Consider the following 21,842-nt stretch of genomic DNA (forward strand, 5'->3'; position numbering starts at 1 on the left):
TTGTTGCTTTAAACAACAATTAGGCTACATCGTAGGCTTATCGTATAAATTGCATAATGGATTCCAAAGTGTAGATCCAAGAGTCGATAGTAAATGTATTTGTCAATTCAACTTAAAAAAAAAAAAAGTAAATATGCCCACCACAATGCCCCACAGAACAAAGTGACATAATGAAATGTCCAAAAGTATTGAATAAAATTTTTTTTTTTTTTTTTTTTTTTTTTTTAGAAATTCTCACATTTGAGAGCAAAAATATGCCATTTATGCTTTGAAATCACTTACGCGACTATTCTATTATCAAGGTAGTTGTCGATTTTTGTCATTTAATTTTTTTTTTACCAACTAATCGCTAAATCTTTTCTGCTCGAATGTGCAACGTGAAATAAAACAGTTTCATGCGAAAGAGACCGTCGTCTCATCTCTGGCTGCGTTCCTGTTCATCGACCCGGCTGCGGACTCGCAGATCTCACAGTGCGTGGATAGGTCCGCCACACGGCGCGGTCCACCGCGGTCATGCCTTAAAGCAGGCTGACACACAGCGGAGCTGGAGGGGAGGCGGACTGAAACGCGTCCGCTTTTCACGGCACGAAGCAGCGCCAGCAGTCAGAGCAGCTGTCATGTGAATCAGCTGGGCCACCGAGGAAGAGGATAAACAACAACTCCGCTCCGTGTCTTTAAATCAAGGTAAAATGCCATGTATTTTCTTGGAAACGACACGTGATGTGCCGGCGAAAACTGTGCATGGTAGCCAGCCTCGAACCAGTTTGTTGAAAAGCGTGGTGTATTTCGTGACTCCTGTGCAGAGTTAGCCGTGCTATCAACAGCTAACCCTTAGCGTTGCCAGCCTATGATAAGTTGGCACCCGCTCATGCCAATGGGCATCTCGCACCGTGTGCCTTGTCATTGTTCGTTTGTGCTGCTTAACTTGTGCAGTGCCCACAAATAAGACAAAGAGTGTACAAATGGCAAACTAAATCATTTGTATCACACAAAGTCACAAAGCGAGGTGGCTACGGGCCTGTCTGCAGCCACCTTGCAAGGGACATTTAAACCCCGTTGACTCGTACATTAAGAAGTTAGCTATTGTGGTAGCTGGGCTAGCTTAACAGTTAGCTCCTCTTTCCCTTTCCTAACTGCTGCCCCTAAATTCTGTTGAATCGGGTCCCATGAACACATATCCAGTGTGAGCCAGAGAGTGCCCAATAGGTTTATCATGTAGATCTAAGTTAGCCCGTCAGCTGCGCTAGCGAGCTGCGCTATTTGTTCAGCCATTACTTGGCATCATAACAAAACGTAGGCTAGTTGGCTAGTTAGCCGGTTTGGCAGACAACAAAGATCAGCCAAGCTACAGACAGTCATGCACTAATAAAAGCGAAACTGTAATTCAACTGAGATTTAATTTCCCCAGGTTAATAACAGGTGCGTTTTATTTTTGACAAATAGGCCGAAAATGCACCATAAAGGTTATCCATGTTGTGAAATGATTGCTCTAATATCTGGACGAACAGTTGAAGCTTTAAACACATTGAGTATAAACACTGTGGATTATATTTTGCAAAAACTTGCTTCAGCCTGCAATTGCCTGTTACATAATAGGGTCGCACGCCATTGTAATGTGGTTTTCAGTCAAGTAGCAGTATGAAGAAATGTTAAGGTTGAAATACACAATAGCTTCAATCGGGACAATGTGATCCTTTGTCTGGATGCACAGTTAAGTCGGAGTTGGGAGTGGGATGGGTGGATGGGACAAAAATCTGAAAAGGGTTGTTGACATCAATGGATCAAATCGACATTTGTTGGATCTCTACTTCCATCTAGCGGTGAAACCAGCTGCCTCGTAGTACAGCTCACACCGATAAAATTAGGTCTAGTGGCACAGATTTGTAATCGTCAATATACAATTTTGGACTAAGATATTAGAGAAAGATAACCACAATTGAACACTCTTTCCCAATAAATTAATTAACACTTAAACTAATACGAGTTTGTAATAACATGATTCAATGCATCAGTCAATGTATCACTGTACCAACATATAAAGTGAAACAGCTGATTAGAAATAGTCAGAAAATGCTGAACTTGTGCCCAAGTGTGACTGAGTACAGACATAGTATTTTAAAATGTTTTTGTTAATAACTTGACTGTAATTCTGTCGTAATTGCACTCAACAACCAAAAATAATTGGCAAACGCCAAAAATGAGTCACTCCAGTCAACAAAAAAATATTTCAATAAGGAAGCAAAATTAAAAGAAGAGAGTAATAGGTAATATAAGAACATTCATTTAAAATAAACTTGCACTAGATGTATTTATAAGCATCAAGTTTAAAAACAGTAAGAATTGAAAACAAACAAAAATAAATTACTTTTACTAAAATATTTTTACATTATCTATATTTGTATCTAATATATCTGTCCAGCATGTTCTGAATAGATATTTTACCTTAAAATAAACACAACAGATTCTCTACTTTGCCCTTGCACTTTGCTCATGTTTAGCATTTTTACATTTTTAGGATTTTATCCTGTCAGACATTCTTGCCCAAAATCTATTTTTCAGAACAGACTACATTTCCACCAATAAAGTAATAATTTATGTACATGCCCCTGCATAGCTAATTTATTTATAGGGATAAGTATTTCTTATCTTATCTTTAACTAATCAATATATTATTACCTAATCCAATATCTGTCAACATTGAAAGTCTACTATGAAATTGAATATAAGTTGATTTTATTTATTTATTAATTTTTTCAGGTTAGATCTGGTGAGGTGGCAGGATGGCGGGAGCAGAGGTGTACACCCCTGCAAACCCCACCTGCAAGATTATGACCTTCAGGCCCACCATGGAGGAGTTCAAGGACTTCAATCAGTACCTGGTTTATATGGAGTCTCAGGGTGCACACCGCGCAGGCCTGGCTAAGGTAGGTAACATTTTCAATCACAACTTGGATAAAGTGCTTATCTCTGTGTTATCTCTGTGTGAGATATGAGAAACATGTGATTGTTTACTAGGTTGGTGTGTGAAAGTGTCCTGTTTTGGAAGCCTACGCTTTGATGACTGTTGTAATTTTGGACTGTGGGCAGCTTTAGTCAGCCTGAAGAAAGACAGAAATAAAGAGAAGCAGAGAAAGACATTCAGGCACATAGTGTGATATAAACTAGCTGCCCCATTAGAAGTAGTGGGTTAACTACTTTGGAATGATGGGATGCTGATTAGGGTGGTGTGTTTCTACAAGATAACTCTCTTCCTGTTTTATGGCCATCGGCAAACCCTTACCCCTCTCTTTGTCACTCAGGTAATTCCTCCTAAAGGCTGGAAGCCCCGTCGTACCTATGACGACATAGATGATCTGATGATCGATGCTCCCATCCAGCAGATGGTGGCAGGCCAGTCAGGGCTCTTCACTCAGTACAACATCCAGAAGAAGCCTCTGAGTGTGCAAGAGTTCAGGCGACTAGCCAACAGTGACATGTGAGTAATAGGGAGGACTTTTAAATAGTTTTTACTGTCTGAGTGATTATTTTAGAGTGAAGGAAGATGCTCACATTGCATTCAATTGCATTTAAGGTTAATGTAGTGCTGCTAAAGTGAGAATCTAATTTTTTTTTGTCCACAAGCTACTTGACTGGTGATATATTCCAAAACATGCCACTGAGAACCTGCTAGTAAAGGGGAAGGAAATTAACAGCAGTTAATCCCCTGGTTAACAGGTTAATTTCCAGACCTTCAACCTGGAATTGTATGAGTGGTTTAAAACAATGGTTCTCAGAGGGTTCCTTAAGGGGGGTGGGAGTCCCCATCAAAAAGGGGAATAATTTATTTTAACAATAATTCCATTCATAAGTAACACAGTGACAGAATCACTGACTATTTTGGTCATGGGCTTTAAACACTTTCTGTAATAAAACATCTAAAAACAAAAATCTTATCAAATGGGAGTCCGTGGTCTAATTTGTGTCAGTTTAGGGGTCTTTCATGTGGAAAAAAGTTTGAGAACCACTGGTTTAAAAGTACAAGATTGATATTTAGTAGGGATATGAAATGTAGCTGATTATGTATTATTCTATAAAGGTTTTCATTGTACAAGACTACACATGGCCTATATCCACAGTACAAAATGGAATTTCTCTCTCCTCCACAGGTACTGTACACCTCGCTACCTGAATTATGAAGACCTTGAGAGGAAATATTGGAAGAACCTCACTTTTGTCTCACCCATATATGGTGCTGATGTCAGTGGCAGCCTGTATGATGAGGTAGATGGCTTTTCTTCCTCTTTTGTTGCTTTCACTCTGTTAGTGTTCCCTTATTTACAAGCACATCCGTTCATCTCTGGCGCTTGTTATTCAAAGCAATGCATAGACTACATCAACAAACTATATCTACTATATCATTCCTATATCTACAAACAATGCATCAATATTTTATACAAAGGGACTTCAACTCTTTTTTTTTTCTCCTTCATAATACAGGTTCAGAGCACACACTTTACCCAATTTAGGGCTACATTTAAATAAGTAAAGCAATTAGACATTTTGGTATAAAAAATGTTCTGTGCTAGGAAAATGTAGCCTGTGCCTCAGCTTTTCTTTGGATGCTATTAAGTGAAACTAAAGTTTTTTTTCTGCTTCACATTTCACTGCTTACAATGCTGCTTGCTAGATAATTGTTTTAGTATTTTGATGGAGAGCAATAGGAGTAATGTGACAGCTGGCCGTCCTGGAGCAGCTGGTTGGCCGCTCCCCCACCAGCATATATACAGTATCATTTACTGTATACAAAGTTGCAAAATAGAATAGCGTAAACTTTATTGTCCAGCTGAGGCAGGAAAATTGTCTTTGTTTTGTCTCATTTGTCTCATGAAAAAAATAAAAACATAAACATGTCCATGAGTTACATAACATCATATTAACAACAGAGATCTCACACATCTAAAGCCATCTGTTATGTCACATGTCATCCCCCCACCCACCACAGAGATCTTACAATGAGCACTTTCCACTCTCCCGGGTGAATGTGAAAACAAACTCTGCACATACATGTGCACAGTGAACTGCAAACATCTAACTGCAGAAACTAGGAGACGAACACATTCCTGAGTAGAGGGGGCCCTAAGTTCGCTGTAGTTTGGCGACTACATTAATTTAATATCAAACGAGTCCTTATATTTTTCTTTGCCATGGGTATCCTATAGCATTGCCCTAACAGGAGCAACTGTCACTCAGGGTGAGGGGGTGTTCTATCATTAATGATTGTCAGAGCTTTCATGTGTACAGCTGTGCTGTACAGGTCATCTGACGGCTTTTGTTGGCAGCCTGCCATCTTCCCTGCTGTCTTAACAATCCTGGTCAGCTTGTTTTTATTTACAACAGTCAAGTGCTCGGACCAAACAGAGATATTAAAAACAAGGATGCTCTTTAGCAGGCTGACGTATACTTTTTCCAGAACATTAAGACTGACCCCATCAGTTTCCTAATTAAATGCGGTCTCTGACTGACTTTCTTACACATCAAATTAACATTGTCTGTGAAACTCAGTTTGTCTTCTGTGTGTGTTTCCAGACACTTAAAACAGTTGACAGTTTCCATGGTTTGGTCAAACGGTGTCAGTGATGAGACTGGGTCTGCTTGGTTTTAAATAAGTTCCTTTGTTTCTCCAGCATTAATCAATAATGAGCTGGACCAAACACCACTCTTCTGAGACATAATCATTTTTATAAGAGACCCATTAAAACAGTGTCATCAGCATATTCAAATAGCTTAAAATTGCTGTTGTGCAGTGTCATTTCATTGGTGTACACAGGGTGGTTGGTTAAAAAATCCTTGACCCAGTGCACAAGGTCCCTGCTCACCCCTAGCCCCAGGAGCTGGAGTACATGATTTTGCATTGTGTTAAAAGCTGAGCTCAAATCAACAAATAAAATCTGTGCATATGTGTTCATCTTTTTCTAGGTGACTGGCAACCATGTTGATCATTAGTTTTATAAGGAAACTGTAATGGGTGCAGTTGTTGTACTATGGATGAGGTTAGGTGTTAATTGACAATCCACTCCATGCACTTAGACCCTTACATGAAGACATCTAATAATAGATGCCCTCCATGTGTTAGGCACCTGCACAGGTGTGCAATGAAAGCTGAAATTGTTAAGTTAGAACTGACCTTAGCTGGATGAAGAATGCCTTTAAAACGTGTCCTCGTACTGTAGGCTGTCAGGTTTGTGTGCTTTGTGAGAGACGCAGGTGCCAGCCTCCTCCTCGCGCAGGTGGATTGTGGGGTTTCTCTGTATGTTGGCACAGATGGTGTTGCTCTTGTCTTTGCAGCCTGTGATGTCAAATCTTCAATAAAAATGTTTTAGTTCATTCACAAAGGAGAGGATATGCAGTAGAAGATACCAATTGGATTAAAAAGTGCCACAGCAAACTGCAAACCAGTCTAAGAACTGTTACCTTGCTCTCTAACCCCTGTTTCTCATCTCCTAGGATGTAGAGGAGTGGAACATTGGCCACCTGAACTCCATCTTGGATGTTATTGAGGAGGACTGTGGTGTATCCATCCAGGGGGTTAACACTCCGTATCTATACTTTGGCATGTGGAAGACCACGTTCTCCTGGCACACTGAAGATATGGACCTGTACAGCATCAACTACCTCCACTTTGGCGAGCCCAAGTCCTGGTTAGTGTGGGACAGGGATTTAGGTATAGGATGTAAACAAATAAGGAATCAACAGTTGTGAAACACAGTGCAGTCCAGTACAGCAGTATGACAAATCATAGTGTTGAATCAACACCACCATGACTGAAGTTACAATAGCATTCAAGGGTGCTGTTTTCACAAAGGTATTTGTTGTGAGCCTCATCTCTGTGCTCACATTGATCATCTTTTGTTTTATCTAAAATCTTTCCCATTTATTTCTATGGTGTGTCTACTCTCGTTAGGAGTGTGATTCATTTGGAGTCTTTACCCTCCTTTATGAAATACACATCCATATTTGTGTCAGGTCTGCCATATTTAGCGCTGACTCTCCTGTCAAATGTTTTTCATGATTAGAGGGGATTTTAATTAAATACAATGTCATAGGTTTAATTTGATCTACCTGGCAATTCCGTTGCACATGGCCCTAGGGTTTTGCTCCCTTAATTGTTTGTTTGCACACTGAGGAGGTCACGTGCAGCGACCATGCTTTGGAGGGTTTAACTACTAGTGAGAATTTTATGTGTACAACATAAGCAGCATAAGGGGCTTGATTGGTGTCTAGGGAGGGAATGTTTGGAGCTGTCTTATTCTCCAATGGTGGAAGCATATGTTTTAATTTCTTGGAAGCTGTCATTCTTGTCTCTATGGTGGAGCAAGACAAAATTGTAGTTAATGTTTTAGCCAGTCAACCATATTCTACAAATCGTTTCAGTAAATTTGCCTTAAACAGTATTATACTGATCAATACAAGTCATAATATCTCTGCAGCTACATCTACTACTACTACTACTACTACTACTACTCCCAGTTCCATGCTGTCAATGTCTCCATATCTTTGCAAATGTCATCTTCATACTTCTTACAACTGACAGTTGATTTCTCTATTTATATGTCAGGAATGGGAGTGTGTGGAGTTGCCTTGAAGTGTGGGTCACACATTTTTTGACAGATTTTTATTTTTTTTTTGGTGGGGGAGTGGGTGGGGGGGTTGCTAGAGGACAGAAATACTGTACTTTCTCAGGAAAAAACCTCTTCTACAGACTGTGACCAGGATCAACTGACAGTGTCATAACGTGGACTGAAGATTAGGTTGAAATAAATTGCCCAGATGGCAGATTTTCAGGTATAGATACAACACTGACCAACTTTCAACTTCTTAAACTATCTTGTTTTAATTTCATATAAAATACTGTACTGAGTCAGTCGCTTACTATGCAATGCATTGGTCTAGTTAGGTATTTGTTAAAGCACTTATATTACTCAATAGAAGAGGAGCTGGTTTATTAGGAGGTTGACATTAAAATGATAGTGTGAAAAAAGAGGTGAAGAATGCAGATGGATCAAATGGAGTTTGCTTTCTATTTCTTTGTCAGCTTGGCTCGCTCCATTTCTCTCTCCCTCATGCCCTAGAGGGAGTTCTGCTCATTAGAGCAGTGAGCCCTGCAACCCCACAGGGATCAGTGTCACAGCCAGACAGTGACACACACACACACACACACACACACACACACACACACACACACACACACACACACACACACACACACACACACTGAGCTGCAGAGTGTGCCAAGCACCCGCACACATGCATACCTTTATCATCTAGCGCTCATGCTGACGTACACTCTTTCATCTTGCTGCTATTTTGACATCTTGTCCCTGGAGGAAAGCAGCTTAAAGATGCACCTCTCTCACCTCCTCTCAATCCCCTGCCCCCTCCAACTCCCTATGTCACCCCTACCTGAGGTTGCCTCCCCCTCTCGCCCCGTCTCTCACTGCTCTGTTAAGCTGACAGATGATATGATGATAGAAATGCCACAGACCTGAGGGCGGGTGGTGCTAGTCAAATGGAATGCCTAGTCAAACCTTGAGGGAATTCTGTCACGCTCTCTGGGTTTCTCATAGGGAACTTATGAAATAGTTTAAATTCACATTGCGTCAGCAGTGTGGCACAAGAAAATTGTGGAATAAGGTCAAAATAAGGTTATATTTACTCTTAACTCGGCAGCTATCAGTCATGGTTATTTCATCCACATCAGAGATGGAGTGATTCTTGTATTTTGAAACTAAGATTTGACACATTAGGAAGTGGAAATTGTAACTGGTTAGTAAGCATATTAGGAATCACAGCAGGAACAGGAAATTTGAATGCTCGTGTGAGATCAACATAACATCTTCTGTATATTGTATTGTGTGTTTATTAACTTTGCAGTGCTGGGCAAGGTTAATCAATCTTTTTGCAATTATTCATTTATCCACCACTTGATGGCAGTCTTGAAATTGTAAAGTCCCCTCTTGAGAACTTGTTTTCAACCGTCCGTATATGCCACACTGTAGGCTTAATGAACAAAACATGTTCAGAATTTCACTTACACAGTCAAAAATAATTCTGTCTGCTCCATATCTCCCTCTTGTCTCTAACAGGTATGCCATTCCCCCTGAGCATGGGAAAAGACTGGAGCGTCTGGCTACAGGTAAAAGAATAATTTATATTCTCTTTGTATTCTCCACATAAATGGAGGTGGATGGGCCAATTAAAAAAATTATTAAATAACGATTGCAGCATACACAAGCAGGTCTGCATAAAGCAACAAGGTACAGCACATAAATTAAACTCAGCAATGAGAGGGCACTGGAGGTAATGGCAAAGCCAAAGATGCAGCATGCTAATGAGCTCTGACTGCAAATGTGCAAATCTGCCACTAGTAGAGGCGTTAACTGCACAAACACTCTATTGACAGAATGCTTAAGGAAAATCCAGACTGTATGGCATTAGACAAAAAAAATTGAATTCATACAGTTACATTTACTAAATATTTGTTTAAAGAAAGTGTTTCAAGTAAGCTTAATTCAGTCTTGTGTGTGTGTTTGTGTGTGTGTGTGTGTGTGCGTGCGCGCACGCGTGTGTGCATGATATTTGTCAGGTTTCTTTCCCAATAGCTTCAAGGGGTGTGAGGCTTTTCTTCGTCACAAGATGACTTTAATCTCCCCTTCCATACTGAAGAAGTATGGAATTCCCTTTGATAAGGTACACTCTCAAACCTTTTTGAAAACCTACCCTCAGTCCTCTTCTTCTTGCCATTTGTACTTCCTTTATTTACCACCTTTATGAAATCAGCTTTTCCTGCCACTAAAATTAGCAGTGGTTGTTTTGATTGTTAGCAGAAATCTGCAGAGGCTTAGTTAGATTATTTAATTTCTTTTCTATTCTTTTCTTATTAAAAAAAAAAAACAACAGCGTAAAGACAGTTCAGTGTTTCATAACCCACTTTCTCTGATGAACCAGTCTCTCTCCCTTTGTCTTTCTCCCTCCCGAACATGAACGGTCAGATTACTCAGGAAGCTGGAGAGTTCATGATCACCTTCCCTTATGGCTACCATGCTGGCTTCAATCATGGCTTCAACTGTGCAGAATCAACCAATTTTGCCACTGTGCGCTGGATAGACTATGGCAAGGTGGCCACACAGGTAGCATCCTAACTGTTCTTAAAAATGTGTCATAAAAGGTCTCAGAAGGTCTCAATTTTCACTTTCAGTTCAATTTCCAATTTACAGTATCCAACAGAACATAATAAATTATAGTTATGGCTCAGTAGTGGACACTGTGCACTCACACAAGTCAAAGCTTCTCTATATTTTATCAAAGCTGATATAGTATTTGTCCTCCTCTTTCCTTCCTCTAGTGCACATGTAGCAAGGATATGGTGAAGATATCCATGGAACCCTTTGTGAAGCGTTTTCAGCCTGACCGGTATCCTAACTGGATGTTAGGCAAAGACTCGACACCTATCGACCACACACTTGCCACTCCCAGTACAACACCAGAGCTGCAGAGCTGGTTGCAGAGGCGCCGCAAGACCAAACCTACTAATAAAGGGTACTGGAATCATACTTGCTACTTTTGCTTGGGGGGGGGGGGGGGGGGGGGGGGGGGGGTTTAATCTGGAGTAGATGTGCTGCCGATTGAATATTTATAATATGATAACATTTAACACTCCTCATGGATGTCAATAAAGATAGGCAATGATAATTTTCGATGTAACATTGGAGATGCATTGGCTTGTGATGATGACATAAAGACTAGGTGACTGGTGGCCTTGGTGCATTGACATTATGTCTATGACCAGAAAAATTTGGCAGCTTCAAAAGTCAGATGCCCTTGTCTCAAGTCACAAAATTCCACTCATGATTTTGTAACATTGCAGTGTTAATCAGGGTTTTTAGTTTCAGTCTTCTTTGATCTCTCTCCCTTCTTACAGCAGTAGCCACTCTCGTATGCGCTCCAAGCGCCTCAGAACCACAGAGGAGCCTGTTGGCTTGGATGGCAGCTCAGCTCTGAGCAACAGCAAGAGGAAAGGTCTGGGTGGTCCGCCTGGGCCCAAGGTGCGACGGTCTGTGGCAGGAACAACCTGCAGGGAAGAAGAGAAAGAGAGGAAAAAAGAAGCTGAGTTAAAGCACAACCTGAATCAGAACTCTCTTCAGCTTTCTGGTAAGAGACTGACTGATGGCACTGGAAGGTGTTTGAGACTTCGGATATCCATTTGATCTGAAGAGTGCACCAGCTGGCCTGGTAGTGCGCGTGTGTTTTGTGTGTGTGCGTCTCTGTGCCTATTTTCATATATACTGGAAATTTCTCTCAACTGAGATCTATAAAAATATTTTTACAGTCCTCGTTTACTTGACACAGTTTATCCACCCTTTTTATCCTCAACAGATCCCTGCAGACAGATGTGTGTGGTCAAAGTAAATCGTGTAGAGAGCAATAGTTTAGGATTTTCCAACAAGGCACCATCCCATAACTCTCACTGCAGCCTGTTTCCCTCCCCCGCCTCACCAGCAAAGAATGACCTAAAGGCAGAAACAGACACTCATATTGACCCTCAACACCTCTCAGGGTCAGGAGCCACGAGCAGGACTCCTGAAGGACTCACACAACAGCCTGAGGCTACCCAGATGCATCCTGGAATTAATGAGTCAAGGTGTTGCTCTTCTGAACCACAAGACCTCTCAACTTCTCAGGACTGCTCTATCAGAGTCACTCAGCTGGAGGTCAACAAACTCAGCTCAACTTCCCACACAACAAGCACTTCTGCTGAGACTGAGATGAACTTGTGTCCCCCAGACTGTGAAGCTCAGACATCCAGCTTCTCATGTAGAGAAGACACTTTAAGCCTAACATCAAACACTGACAGCAACATGGACACAGGTACTGCGAATTACACTAAGAGCACTGCTAAAGCAGAGAAAATGGACACACTAGCTGATCCAAAACATATCACTTCACACTCCACTACAGAAGCACTTTATGATCTCAAAGCTGAGCCAGTAGAGGGGGATAGTTACACACCATGTGGCTCCTTCTCCCCTTCAGGACACAATTGCAGTTTAGAAAAAAGCAGCAGTGAGGAAAGTCTTTTCCCCCCTCTGCTACAGAGGAATGCAGCGGATATGCCACAACTCACTCCTGAGCCAGCAGATAAGGTTGGAATCTGCCCTTTGCCACCTGTACTGACCCAAGAGATGCCCTCCCTCACCCTGGCTGATGATGGACAAACTGATGAACCAAAGTCTAGATTGTGCAGCCACCAGGCTGCACCTGTGCTACAGCGAGAGACGCCAGCTGGCTCTCTGTCGTCACATGGAGCCAAACGGGAAGAGAGAGAACCTGAATCAATGGCATCAAAAGAGTCTCTTACTGTACAACTTGCCAACAACTGGCATTTAGATTCTCCATATAATTGCAAAGGGGCAGCAGTGTCTGGTTTAGAAGGCAACACGGCTCATTTAACTGCCAATGCGATGCACAAAATAACATCTGGTGGTGTCCACAAAATGCTAATAATGCCAGACATTGCTGTAGAAAAGGACCATACAAAGCTGGAAAATCTTACTCCTGGACAAAGTGATGCCTCCCCTGGCCAGCTAGTTCAGAGTGGTGCACCTCAAACAGAGCAGCAGTCCAACTTAGCAGAGTTAGTGAGTACAGATGACTCCAAAGAGTCAAAAGGAAGAGACAGTACACTCAGTCTGAGCACTGCTGGCTCTCTTTTAACTGGTGCCTCAAACAATAATCCCCCAGCCCCTTCCCCTCCATTATGCATTCAAAGTGACAGCCACTCAGCATTACAACTGAACCACCACACTCCATACTCGCCTTCCCATTGTACTTCCCAGAACCCATACATGGAGCCCAAATCATTCTCCAGCAGCATCTGGAAAAACTTCAGTTCCCAGAGTCCTGCGGTGCTCATTCAGAGTCTTAACCCAGAGCTCCCATCTGACTTCACCCATGACCCCCTACCTTACACCATGTGGACTGAACCTCAGTGCAAAGAGGTCACAGACCTAGAGGACCCAGACCAGACCCTCCGCGAGTCAGAGAACCAGGAAGAAGACGGTGGGCCTCTCACCTGGGCGCAGCTCGAGCCCACCTCTCTAGTTTCAGTTGGTCCCGTAGAGCCCCTGGGGCTTTGTGGTGATTATGGGCTCCACAGAGGGGAAGAGGATGGGGCTGAAGCCCTCTCTCTGTGCAGGGAGCTGGGGAGACAACGGGAGGCAGAGGAGAGTCTACATTCAGGTACAGCTATTTCACCTCTTGGGACAGGAGAGAGAGAACAGGATGGGGTGTCTGATATGGAAGAAGGGGGATCTGATGGCGAAGAGGTGGCGCAGCAAAGCAGGGCCAAGGGAGAGAGCAGTAGTGATTCATCAGATGAGGAGGAAGAAGAAGAGGAGGAAAATGATACAAGTAACTATGAGTGTGATGAATCAGGCCTTGAACCTGGGGAAGTTTGTGCTGTGAGTGTTTTTTTTTTTTTTTGTTTTTTTTAACACACAATTGTACATGTTCAGTCTTTTGCTCAGTTAATACAAATACAGGTTATTTACACTCTTAACGCCATCCAATGATGCTTGTTCATGACAGTACCCCGCCCTGTCAGTGAAGAGGACCACGAAGAGCTGGCGTCACCCACTCAGGAAACCTACTGCAAGGGCTGTACCCACTGCTGTCAAACAACAGGCCACCAGTGATGATGGTGAGCACATTTAAACACACACACACGCAAACATAAACATATAGTTCAGTGAAAGGTATCACTAAGGTTTTGCCTTGAAAATATGTGAGTAACGCAGCTATGGTAAATGAAGTCTTGCTCATTTAGAATAAAACAGCAACATTACCAGTTGTGGTCGGTGCTCGTGTTAGTGTAGTGGATGGCACCATGTCACCATGATCCTTTGACTTCTGTTGGTTGCATTGCACTGAACCAGAATACAGTTGCTATAACTTTTTTTTTTTTTTTTTCTTTGATTAGTTGGGTTTATAAACCAAAACCCTGTTCTGAACATTGAAAACCATGATATTTTCTTTGTTAAATTGGTTGTGTTGCTGGTAAGAAAGTTTTTTTTTTTAAGGAATAGAATTGTAGTTGTAATGAAGTAAAAAATTTTTACTTATTAAGTAATGCCAGGTAACATTTGTGTTCTCCCACAGTGTAGCTTTTTATAACCATTGAAGCATTCCACTCTGCGGTCCTCACTTCCCCTCCTCATTTTTCACATTTTATGTCCCCCCAAATGGTTCCTCTGACGTCAACGTGCACATAAAGCAAACAGATTTAACTCTCAGGCCTACCACAGTAAAATGACCTAGTGATAGATACTGTATTTGTTTTCATGGTTTTAACAGGGTGGGAGAGAGGGCCCTCTACTAATGTACATATACGCACAGACATTCATCATCTCCATGGCTATGAAAAAGGATGAATAATTCAGCAGCCATTTTAGTTGTTTATCCCTGAGTAAGAAATGACCATGAAATGACCATGGTTGTGAGAAGCCTATTTTACAATGATGAGAGCTCTTAATCATTTTGGGCAATTTTATAAACACACAGTGGCCTATTCATTTGAAAATGTTTCAAGTCACTGGAGGAAATTGTCACCACTGTGGATAGATTTGATCTGATTTACAGCAAGACTATTAATACTGCTGGAGTCAATTGTGAGAATTATGCATGCTGTGGTTTTGATATTCAGGTCACACAATTGTTTCACTGTCATTATTGGCTTAATTAAAAAACTACCAGACAAAAGATCGGCACTTGCTATTGCATGAATTACAATCTGGGCCACAGTAAAAGTGGCACCAGTTGAACAGATAAGTGATTGCAAGGTTGTAAGGCGTTCTTTTGTTTCCACTTAGAGCCCCCTGAAGCAAGCCTGGCAGAGGAGGAGGAGCAGGAAATGGAAGTGTGGGCGAAGCCCCTCATCTACCTGTGGCAGAACAGGAAGAGCTGCTTCACAGCAGAGAGGGAGTACAATGCTCACGCAGCCACCGTGCAGCCATGCTGTGCTGTGTGCACACTCTTCATGCCCTATTATCAGGTGAAGCAGAGTTCTACGCAAATATATGATCAGTGTCACTTGGTGGATGCTTGTATCTAAAATGCATTACAGCTTACACCTTAAAATGTGACCGTATCTCCTTGGCACTGAGCTGAAGATGGAGAAACCAATACGAGTGGAATCTTAAAAAAAAAAAAAAAAAGATTAAATTAAATTTGGACCATGTGTTTCTTCTCCAGGGGAGGTGGGGTGATTTCAATTTTATCTGCACTGGTCGGTGATTGTAATCCTGTCTGGAGTGCATATGTCTCTGATTTTTGACCCCACCCCCCACCCCTAGTGATAGTTACTGCCCCAATTACCAAATGTTTTTTTATAGTAAACTTGCAGGGCCGTCTGTAATTTAATTCCCTGTTCTCAGAGTTCCTTTTGCATTTTAAAGGTTTAACTATTGAGTTACATACATACATTGAACTGCATTTACTGTTGCTGTTATTCATCGGCTCTGTGTGACAACTAAAAAAAAAAAGATTTCGCTAACCTGATAAATTATTTAATAACACCAGTCATCTCATACAATGAAGGAAAAAGTAAAGACCCTGTAATGTTATCGTACAGGTGATCCTTTGTATAACTGAACCAATTCCATGTGTAGTGAGCTATATATATATATATATATATATATATATATATATATATATATATATATATATATATATATATATATATATATATATAAAAAAATCTCATATATTAGTTTACAACTGTCTGTGTTAATAATTAAATTACTTCTAAATAATTACCTGTAAATAATGCTAATATTCAAGTCAAGTCAATCTTGCCAAATCACCGCAAAGCACTTTTATTAAAAATAATACGAGGCCAGTCGGTGGTGAAGGTCACAGGGTTTCTCCACAGCTAATTTGCCACTGGCTAATCGCTGTCCAGATGAGCAAGTTTTATTACCCACCTCCCTGAGTAATACTAAGAAGTTCTTAAGACCAGCGTGAAAGTCACCCATTCTTTTTCTTCCATAGCCTGAAGACAAAGCAGAGGATAATAGACCTGTCACAGCTAAGGACACCTCCAAATCTTCCTCTCCCATGGAGGACCCCACACGTCCCTGTGGAGGTCTGAGGAGGACCAAGCCCCTCATCCCAGAGATCTGCTTTTCTTTCCGGGAGCAGAACTGCCCGCCAACTCCCACCAACCCTCTACTGCAGGAAGATGGCACCTCCCCTCTGCTCTACTGCCAGGGCTGTTGCCTGCAAGTTCATGCAAGTATGTATGTAAGCGAAGAGTAGTAGTAGTGCATGTACATGTGAATGTGTTAGGCAGGGTGCTGTGTCCTAAGGATGACGCTGGTATAGTTAATAGTCTCTAATAGTCTCATATTATCTATCTCATATTATGTACCACACAAATGCACGTTGTTTGTTTCTACATGTTGTGCTTCTCCCTCTGATGTCATGTAAGAGGGTCAGCGAGTTTAAGTCCTGACTCATTCCATCTCAATGTTCCACCTCCCTCTCTGTCCCCCTCCACCCCCCCACCCTGCGGTTTGAGGTATTTTATTTCCCTCGTCAGCCGAATTAGGGTGAATCTTCTGTCTTCACCACACACGCTTCCTGTCCAAAGCCCCAAGCCAGTGCAACAAGCCCTCACACACCCCTGTCTGTTCCACAGACACAGTACATTGTACATTATCACAATCCCTCATTCACACACTTTAACAGGCCTAGATCTTTTCCCCAATCCGTACACATTTTGCCAGTATCTTAAGCCTTCAGCCAGTCTTCTATAGTCATGTTTATGAACACAGACACACACACACACACACACACACACACACACACACACACACTTAGTTTTGAAAGTCTTGTGCACTGTCCTGAATTCACAGCTTTGAAATGGCATTGGTTCTCCCTAAGTCACTTTCAATCCCTCATACTTTCTTGACAATAGTTTTGATCCCGCCTCATTTTTACCTTGGGGGGGGTCTACTGAAGGTTATGTACTGACTGTGTGAGTGCTCTTGCAGACTGTATGTACTACACATGTACCGACTTGCTTTGTGTAGGCATGTGGAGGTACAGTGAGGTGGGAGTGGGAGATGTTATTTGACACTGATGAAAAAGCCACAAGTTTGGTTTTGAGACCCAGCAATAAGTACAAGTTGATGTTGCTTTCCCTACGCACTGTTATCTGAACTCAGAGAGGAAAGAGGGGGGTGAGCTTAGATTTTTATGTTTTGGTTTTTATGATGGATAGTGGGGGAAAGGAGCAGAGACATACACTCACGTACAGAGTTTAAGTGTTTCTTACAAATAAAGCTCATGTTTGTAAAGCCTCCAACCCATAGATTTTAAACAGCTGCCAGATTTGAAAAGAATCATGTTTGTCTTAGTTTCAAATATTTAAAATGTGTCTCTGTTGGAAGCCACCACAATTTAGTGTATTTAAATTTTTTTTTTTTTTTTTTTATATAAAACATTTGTGCGCCTCTGCCACACCAAGGACACAGACCAAAACTAAACAAAACAACAATATTTACACAAAGTGGCTGGTGTTTTTCATACCACTTTATGCTTTGCAGTGTCTGTCAGCCATGTTTTATGGATTACAAAGAGCTAGCCTCACAAGTGTCTGGAACTAAAGCGTACTGTTACGCCATTGCAAGTCTTGCATGGCTGCTATCACTCAAAGTGCTTAGACATGTGGATAACCACACACAAACACAAACATGCACAGATGTACAGCAACTGTTCCTCCTGTGTTGTCTGCATTTCTTACTTAACCACACCAAACTTCTCATACACACACAGACACAGACCCTTCATATCATAAAGATCTACATTTCCACTTAGTTTGCAGTTCTGTGCATGTCTGCATGGAACAATACCATCTTTCTGTCAACAATCTCTGGAAACAATGTGTGCGTGTGTCATTTTATTGTTTTATTTATACCTAACGATGGACTCAACTGTTTGCTGTCAGTGTAGCTGTTTTCTGTGAGTGGTTCATTGATACCATGACAGGAAGTTGGAGTAAAGCGTTTTAGTAGTAATTTAGAGAGAATTAACATTTTTACTGTCATGTACATTATTTTTTATCAATGCTGTCCACTTTTAGGTTGCTATGGTGTTGCCGCAGATGATGTCAGCGAGCAGTGGTCATGTGATCGCTGTACAGAAGGAAGCTTGACAGCAGTAAGACTTTTTTACTCTATATGATGCCACTTTTCCTTCTACATCAGCGATTTTGATGAAAACAGTTGTTCCTGTTCATTGAGTAGTTACTAGTGCTAATATTTTTCACATTTCCTGTCACAAAGAAGATGTTGCTATTTGCTGTCATTTGGTATTGTAACTTTGTGCGTGCTACCTTGCTTTACTGAGGAGGTGAGCAGATTTAAGTTAAAGGGCCCCCAGACCTGTTTTGTGAATTAAATTAATCTCCCATTTTAATATAAAACAAGTTCATGTTTTCCCATAGTCCTGTTCCTCTTACAAAAAATATGTTGCTATTTTTCTCACGCTACTTTGTGTCATTATCCAATTTTCCCTAAATTGGACCTTGTGCCACACGCAGTGCAGTAATTATATGTAGGTACTGATGTGACATGTCTCTTACTCACTTGTCTCCCTTTCTGTTTTCTCAGGAATGCTGTCTGTGCAACCTCAGAGGTGGAGCTCTGAAGAAAACCCAAAATGACAAGTGAGACAAGCTTTTGTTCTGTGATTAGCTCTGCATACTCATCTCTGATCTCCAGAGCTCAGATGAATGAATTGTCTGTGCGTCTTAATCGTTATAATGTTTTAATTTGTTTGTTTGTGTGCGTGTGTGCATGTATATAGATGGGCCCATGTGATGTGTGCAGTAGCACTGCCAGAGGCGAGGTTCAGCAATGAAGCCAAAAGAAGTCCCATTGACACCAGTAGGATCCCCATGCAGAGATATAAACTGGTGAGGACACACACACACACACACACACACACACACACACACAGATGCACTACTGGAATTCCCCAGGTCCTTGAGGACCGACTCGGTCTAATTAATGAAGTGTTCACAGTTCTAATTAACAATGTGAGACGAACATGCCCGCAATCAAAGCTAGATAATTAACCACTGGTGGGTGGGAGAGGGGGTTTGTGTGTGTAGGGCTGTCTGCGTTCGGGTGTTTGTCTATGTGTGGGTGTGTATCTGTCTGTATGTGGAAGTACATTTAGTGTGTGTATGTGTGTGTGTTTGCTTAATGAGAGAGCTGGAGTGTGTCTCAGCAGACCTGACATGTTGCCACTATAGTTAGCTCTGTGCTGCAGGCACCATGATAGCTCAGCAGAAACCAAAGTGTTGGAGAGGTACATCCTAACACAAGATAGATAACAGAGATAAATATTTTCTTCCATTGCCAGCTTAAATTTTTTTTCAGCAGTGAGTATTACATTTAAACGGAAGCTGGAGCCTTCGAAGAAGGATATTTGATTGATTATGACAAGAGGTGTGACTGCCTAAAAAGCCTCAAAACACAATTTAATTTGCTATAAGTTTAATAATCAAAGCTACAAATAACATTAACAGTGACATGAAGACGTAGTTTATATGAAATGCTGCATTTGATTGTCAAGTTAGTGTAGGTATAAACTCAGGTGCTACTTTACGAGGTCTGAAATAATCATACCTTCATAAAGGTTGTAATGTTCAGTTTTTGTCATGTCTCTGCAACACCCCCCACCCGCCACCCCACACATGTTCTGTCGTCTCTCTACTTTCAACTATTGAATAGAGATGCCAACCCTGAGCAATTAGAAACCTAATAGTTTAATCACACCTAATAAACTTGGGTATAGAGACTTTGTAACCTGGGCTGCAACTAACGATTATTTCTATTAGAGTCTAAGAGTCTAAGGTGACATCTTCATGTCTTGTTTTGTGCGACCAATGGTCCAAACCCTAAAGATACTCAGTTTACTGTTGTGTATTACACAGAAAAAGCTTTATATTTTTGCTAAAATTACCAAAACTATTACCCGATTATCTCATTATTTTTATATTCATCAATTAATCAATGAATCACTACAGCTGTAGTCAGACTCCACCACGAGAGAACCAGCCAATCTGTCGTCTTACATGAGTGCTTACCCGGATATAATTGAGGGGATACTACTGCACTGTCACTGAACGGGACACTAACTCTGTGGACACAGTGACATTACCCACAGGGTATTTACAGGGATATGGTTCATATCTCCTCACACCACATTGAAATTAAGCTCATTTGGATGTGAAAGCACAAACCACAAAGTCAGTTTCCATATCCATGGGCCAAAATCTGAACAAAATGAAAATTGTAGTCCAGACTGGAAAGGGTGGGACGCTCATAAAAAGCCTCTGATATGACCCTGATGGTGGACAAAATGTCTCAGATCTTGTACTGATCTAAATTCCATTTTGTTAGAACAGCACTTCCTTCCCTATGCTGTTCAATGCTATTAAGTTTGTCACAGCGCCAGTTTTTGTTTGACACCACAGATTGCGCTCTTTCTAGCAATGCAGCTGAAAGCAGTCTTTGAAAATCATGCATTGTAAATGTCTTCCCTTTGGAAGGTGTATCTGATGTAAAGATTCGTCCATGACAGCAATCTGTTTGTTCACACTACATGACGACACAAAGTCTTTACTTCCTGCTGCCAATTTCTCACTAATTAACATGCTGACACAAGTGCTTTTTGGATGGACTGCACTTCAGTTGATGATAAAACAGATGGGCCTCTTTTAAACAAGCTCTTTTGAGTTCTAATTTAAGGTAAAAACATGAGACTCAGCACAGAATGTTCAAATGAAAAACAAGCCCCTTCAAATGTACTGTTGTAGGAAAAAAAGCATATAATGATATAGATTTTATCCTAATTGATATTTAAATGAAGTGGATGTTATACCTTTCTCTTTTGTTTGCTCCTTCATTTGTATATTCACTGCATGAGCCACGTGTTTTTAAGCTTGCATTGGACCCATTGCTCCTGCAGCAGCCCAGCACATTCATAATTTACTATCACACAACACACATGCACACAGGCGCGTGCACATACACATTCATAATTTACTGTGGGAATGTTCTTAACGCATGGTTCAACACAGGCACCCAAATACACTGTGGAGAAGGCACAGGCATGGGGAAAAGTGGGTTAGGCTCACCCACGCAGACAAATGCACACATGCTAAAACATAAACTAGTGTAAATACGTCAACATAGTTTTATGTTCTTATACACATTGTTTTTCCACCAAGACATGTAGATGTATACAAACAGAAACACATGTACCTCCCCCACCACACGCAGAGATTGTGTTACGTGCCAGTCGGGATCTTGTCACGCTGGCCTCAAAAGGTGGACGAGACAGTCAGGCCAGTTCATCAGTGCAGTGCTGTCCATAATGGAGGAGGTATGGGAAAAGACATTATGAAATGTAGGCCAAGTTAGTCACAGAGAAAAGCACTCAGTGAAAGTCCCACAGTTCAGGAAAAGAGGAGCGGCAAAAGCAAAAGAAGCTTCATTAATACAAAAAAGGCGGATAAAGTTAAGGATTTTCATCACCCTTTTTAAATTAAGCATTCACATTCCCCTTTTGTGTTGCCTTACAAGAATAAAAGAGGACTTCTTTGGGTGTCTCGCTGTACACAATACCTCCTGATCCTCAGCTGATATTTGAATCAAGTAGGCTAAGCTGATAATTGTACAGGTCCTGCTGCAGAGGTTAGATTTAATTAATACTGGCCAGGTTAATTAATTAGA

The 21,842-nt window shown here is 41.3% G+C and overlaps 1 protein-coding gene across 5 annotated transcripts in view; it reads left to right on the forward strand.

The window, feature by feature from the left end:
• The first annotated feature begins 420 nt into the window (after nt 1-420).
• The window catches only part of kdm4c (lysine (K)-specific demethylase 4C), a 29,231-nt gene continuing 7,809 nt past the window's right edge, over nt 421-21,842 (forward strand). For 2 of the 5 annotated variants that reach the window (XM_071504249.1, XM_071504250.1), the window contains exons 1-17: nt 436-684; nt 2,758-2,924; nt 3,300-3,475; nt 4,146-4,260; nt 6,484-6,677; nt 9,123-9,172; nt 9,623-9,726; nt 10,029-10,166; nt 10,382-10,575; nt 10,958-11,187; nt 11,413-13,496; nt 13,624-13,735; nt 14,904-15,085; nt 16,084-16,327; nt 18,179-18,255; nt 18,708-18,763; nt 18,904-19,012. In XM_071504249.1, the coding sequence (XP_071360350.1) occupies nt 2,781-2,924; nt 3,300-3,475; nt 4,146-4,260; nt 6,484-6,677; nt 9,123-9,172; nt 9,623-9,726; nt 10,029-10,166; nt 10,382-10,575; nt 10,958-11,187; nt 11,413-13,496; nt 13,624-13,735; nt 14,904-15,085; nt 16,084-16,327; nt 18,179-18,255; nt 18,708-18,763; nt 18,904-19,012 (4,209 nt within the window). In that variant the 5' untranslated portion in view covers nt 436-684; nt 2,758-2,780. Of the gene's footprint in view, nt 685-2,757; nt 2,925-3,299; nt 3,476-4,145; nt 4,261-6,483; nt 6,678-9,122; nt 9,173-9,622; nt 9,727-10,028; nt 10,167-10,381; nt 10,576-10,957; nt 11,188-11,412; nt 13,497-13,623; nt 13,736-14,903; nt 15,086-16,083; nt 16,328-18,178; nt 18,256-18,707; nt 18,764-18,903; nt 19,013-21,842 lie in introns of those variants that run through there. The other 3 variants (XM_071504248.1, XM_071504247.1, XM_071504252.1) reach the window with 3 other exon arrangements.

Source organism: Trachinotus anak, unplaced genomic scaffold, assembly GCF_046630095.1.
Source record: "Trachinotus anak isolate AG129_WGS33_773 ecotype Australia unplaced genomic scaffold, CSIRO_AGI_Tana_v1 ptg000019l, whole genome shotgun sequence".
NCBI classification, from domain to species: Eukaryota; Metazoa; Chordata; class Actinopteri; order Carangiformes; family Carangidae; genus Trachinotus; species Trachinotus anak.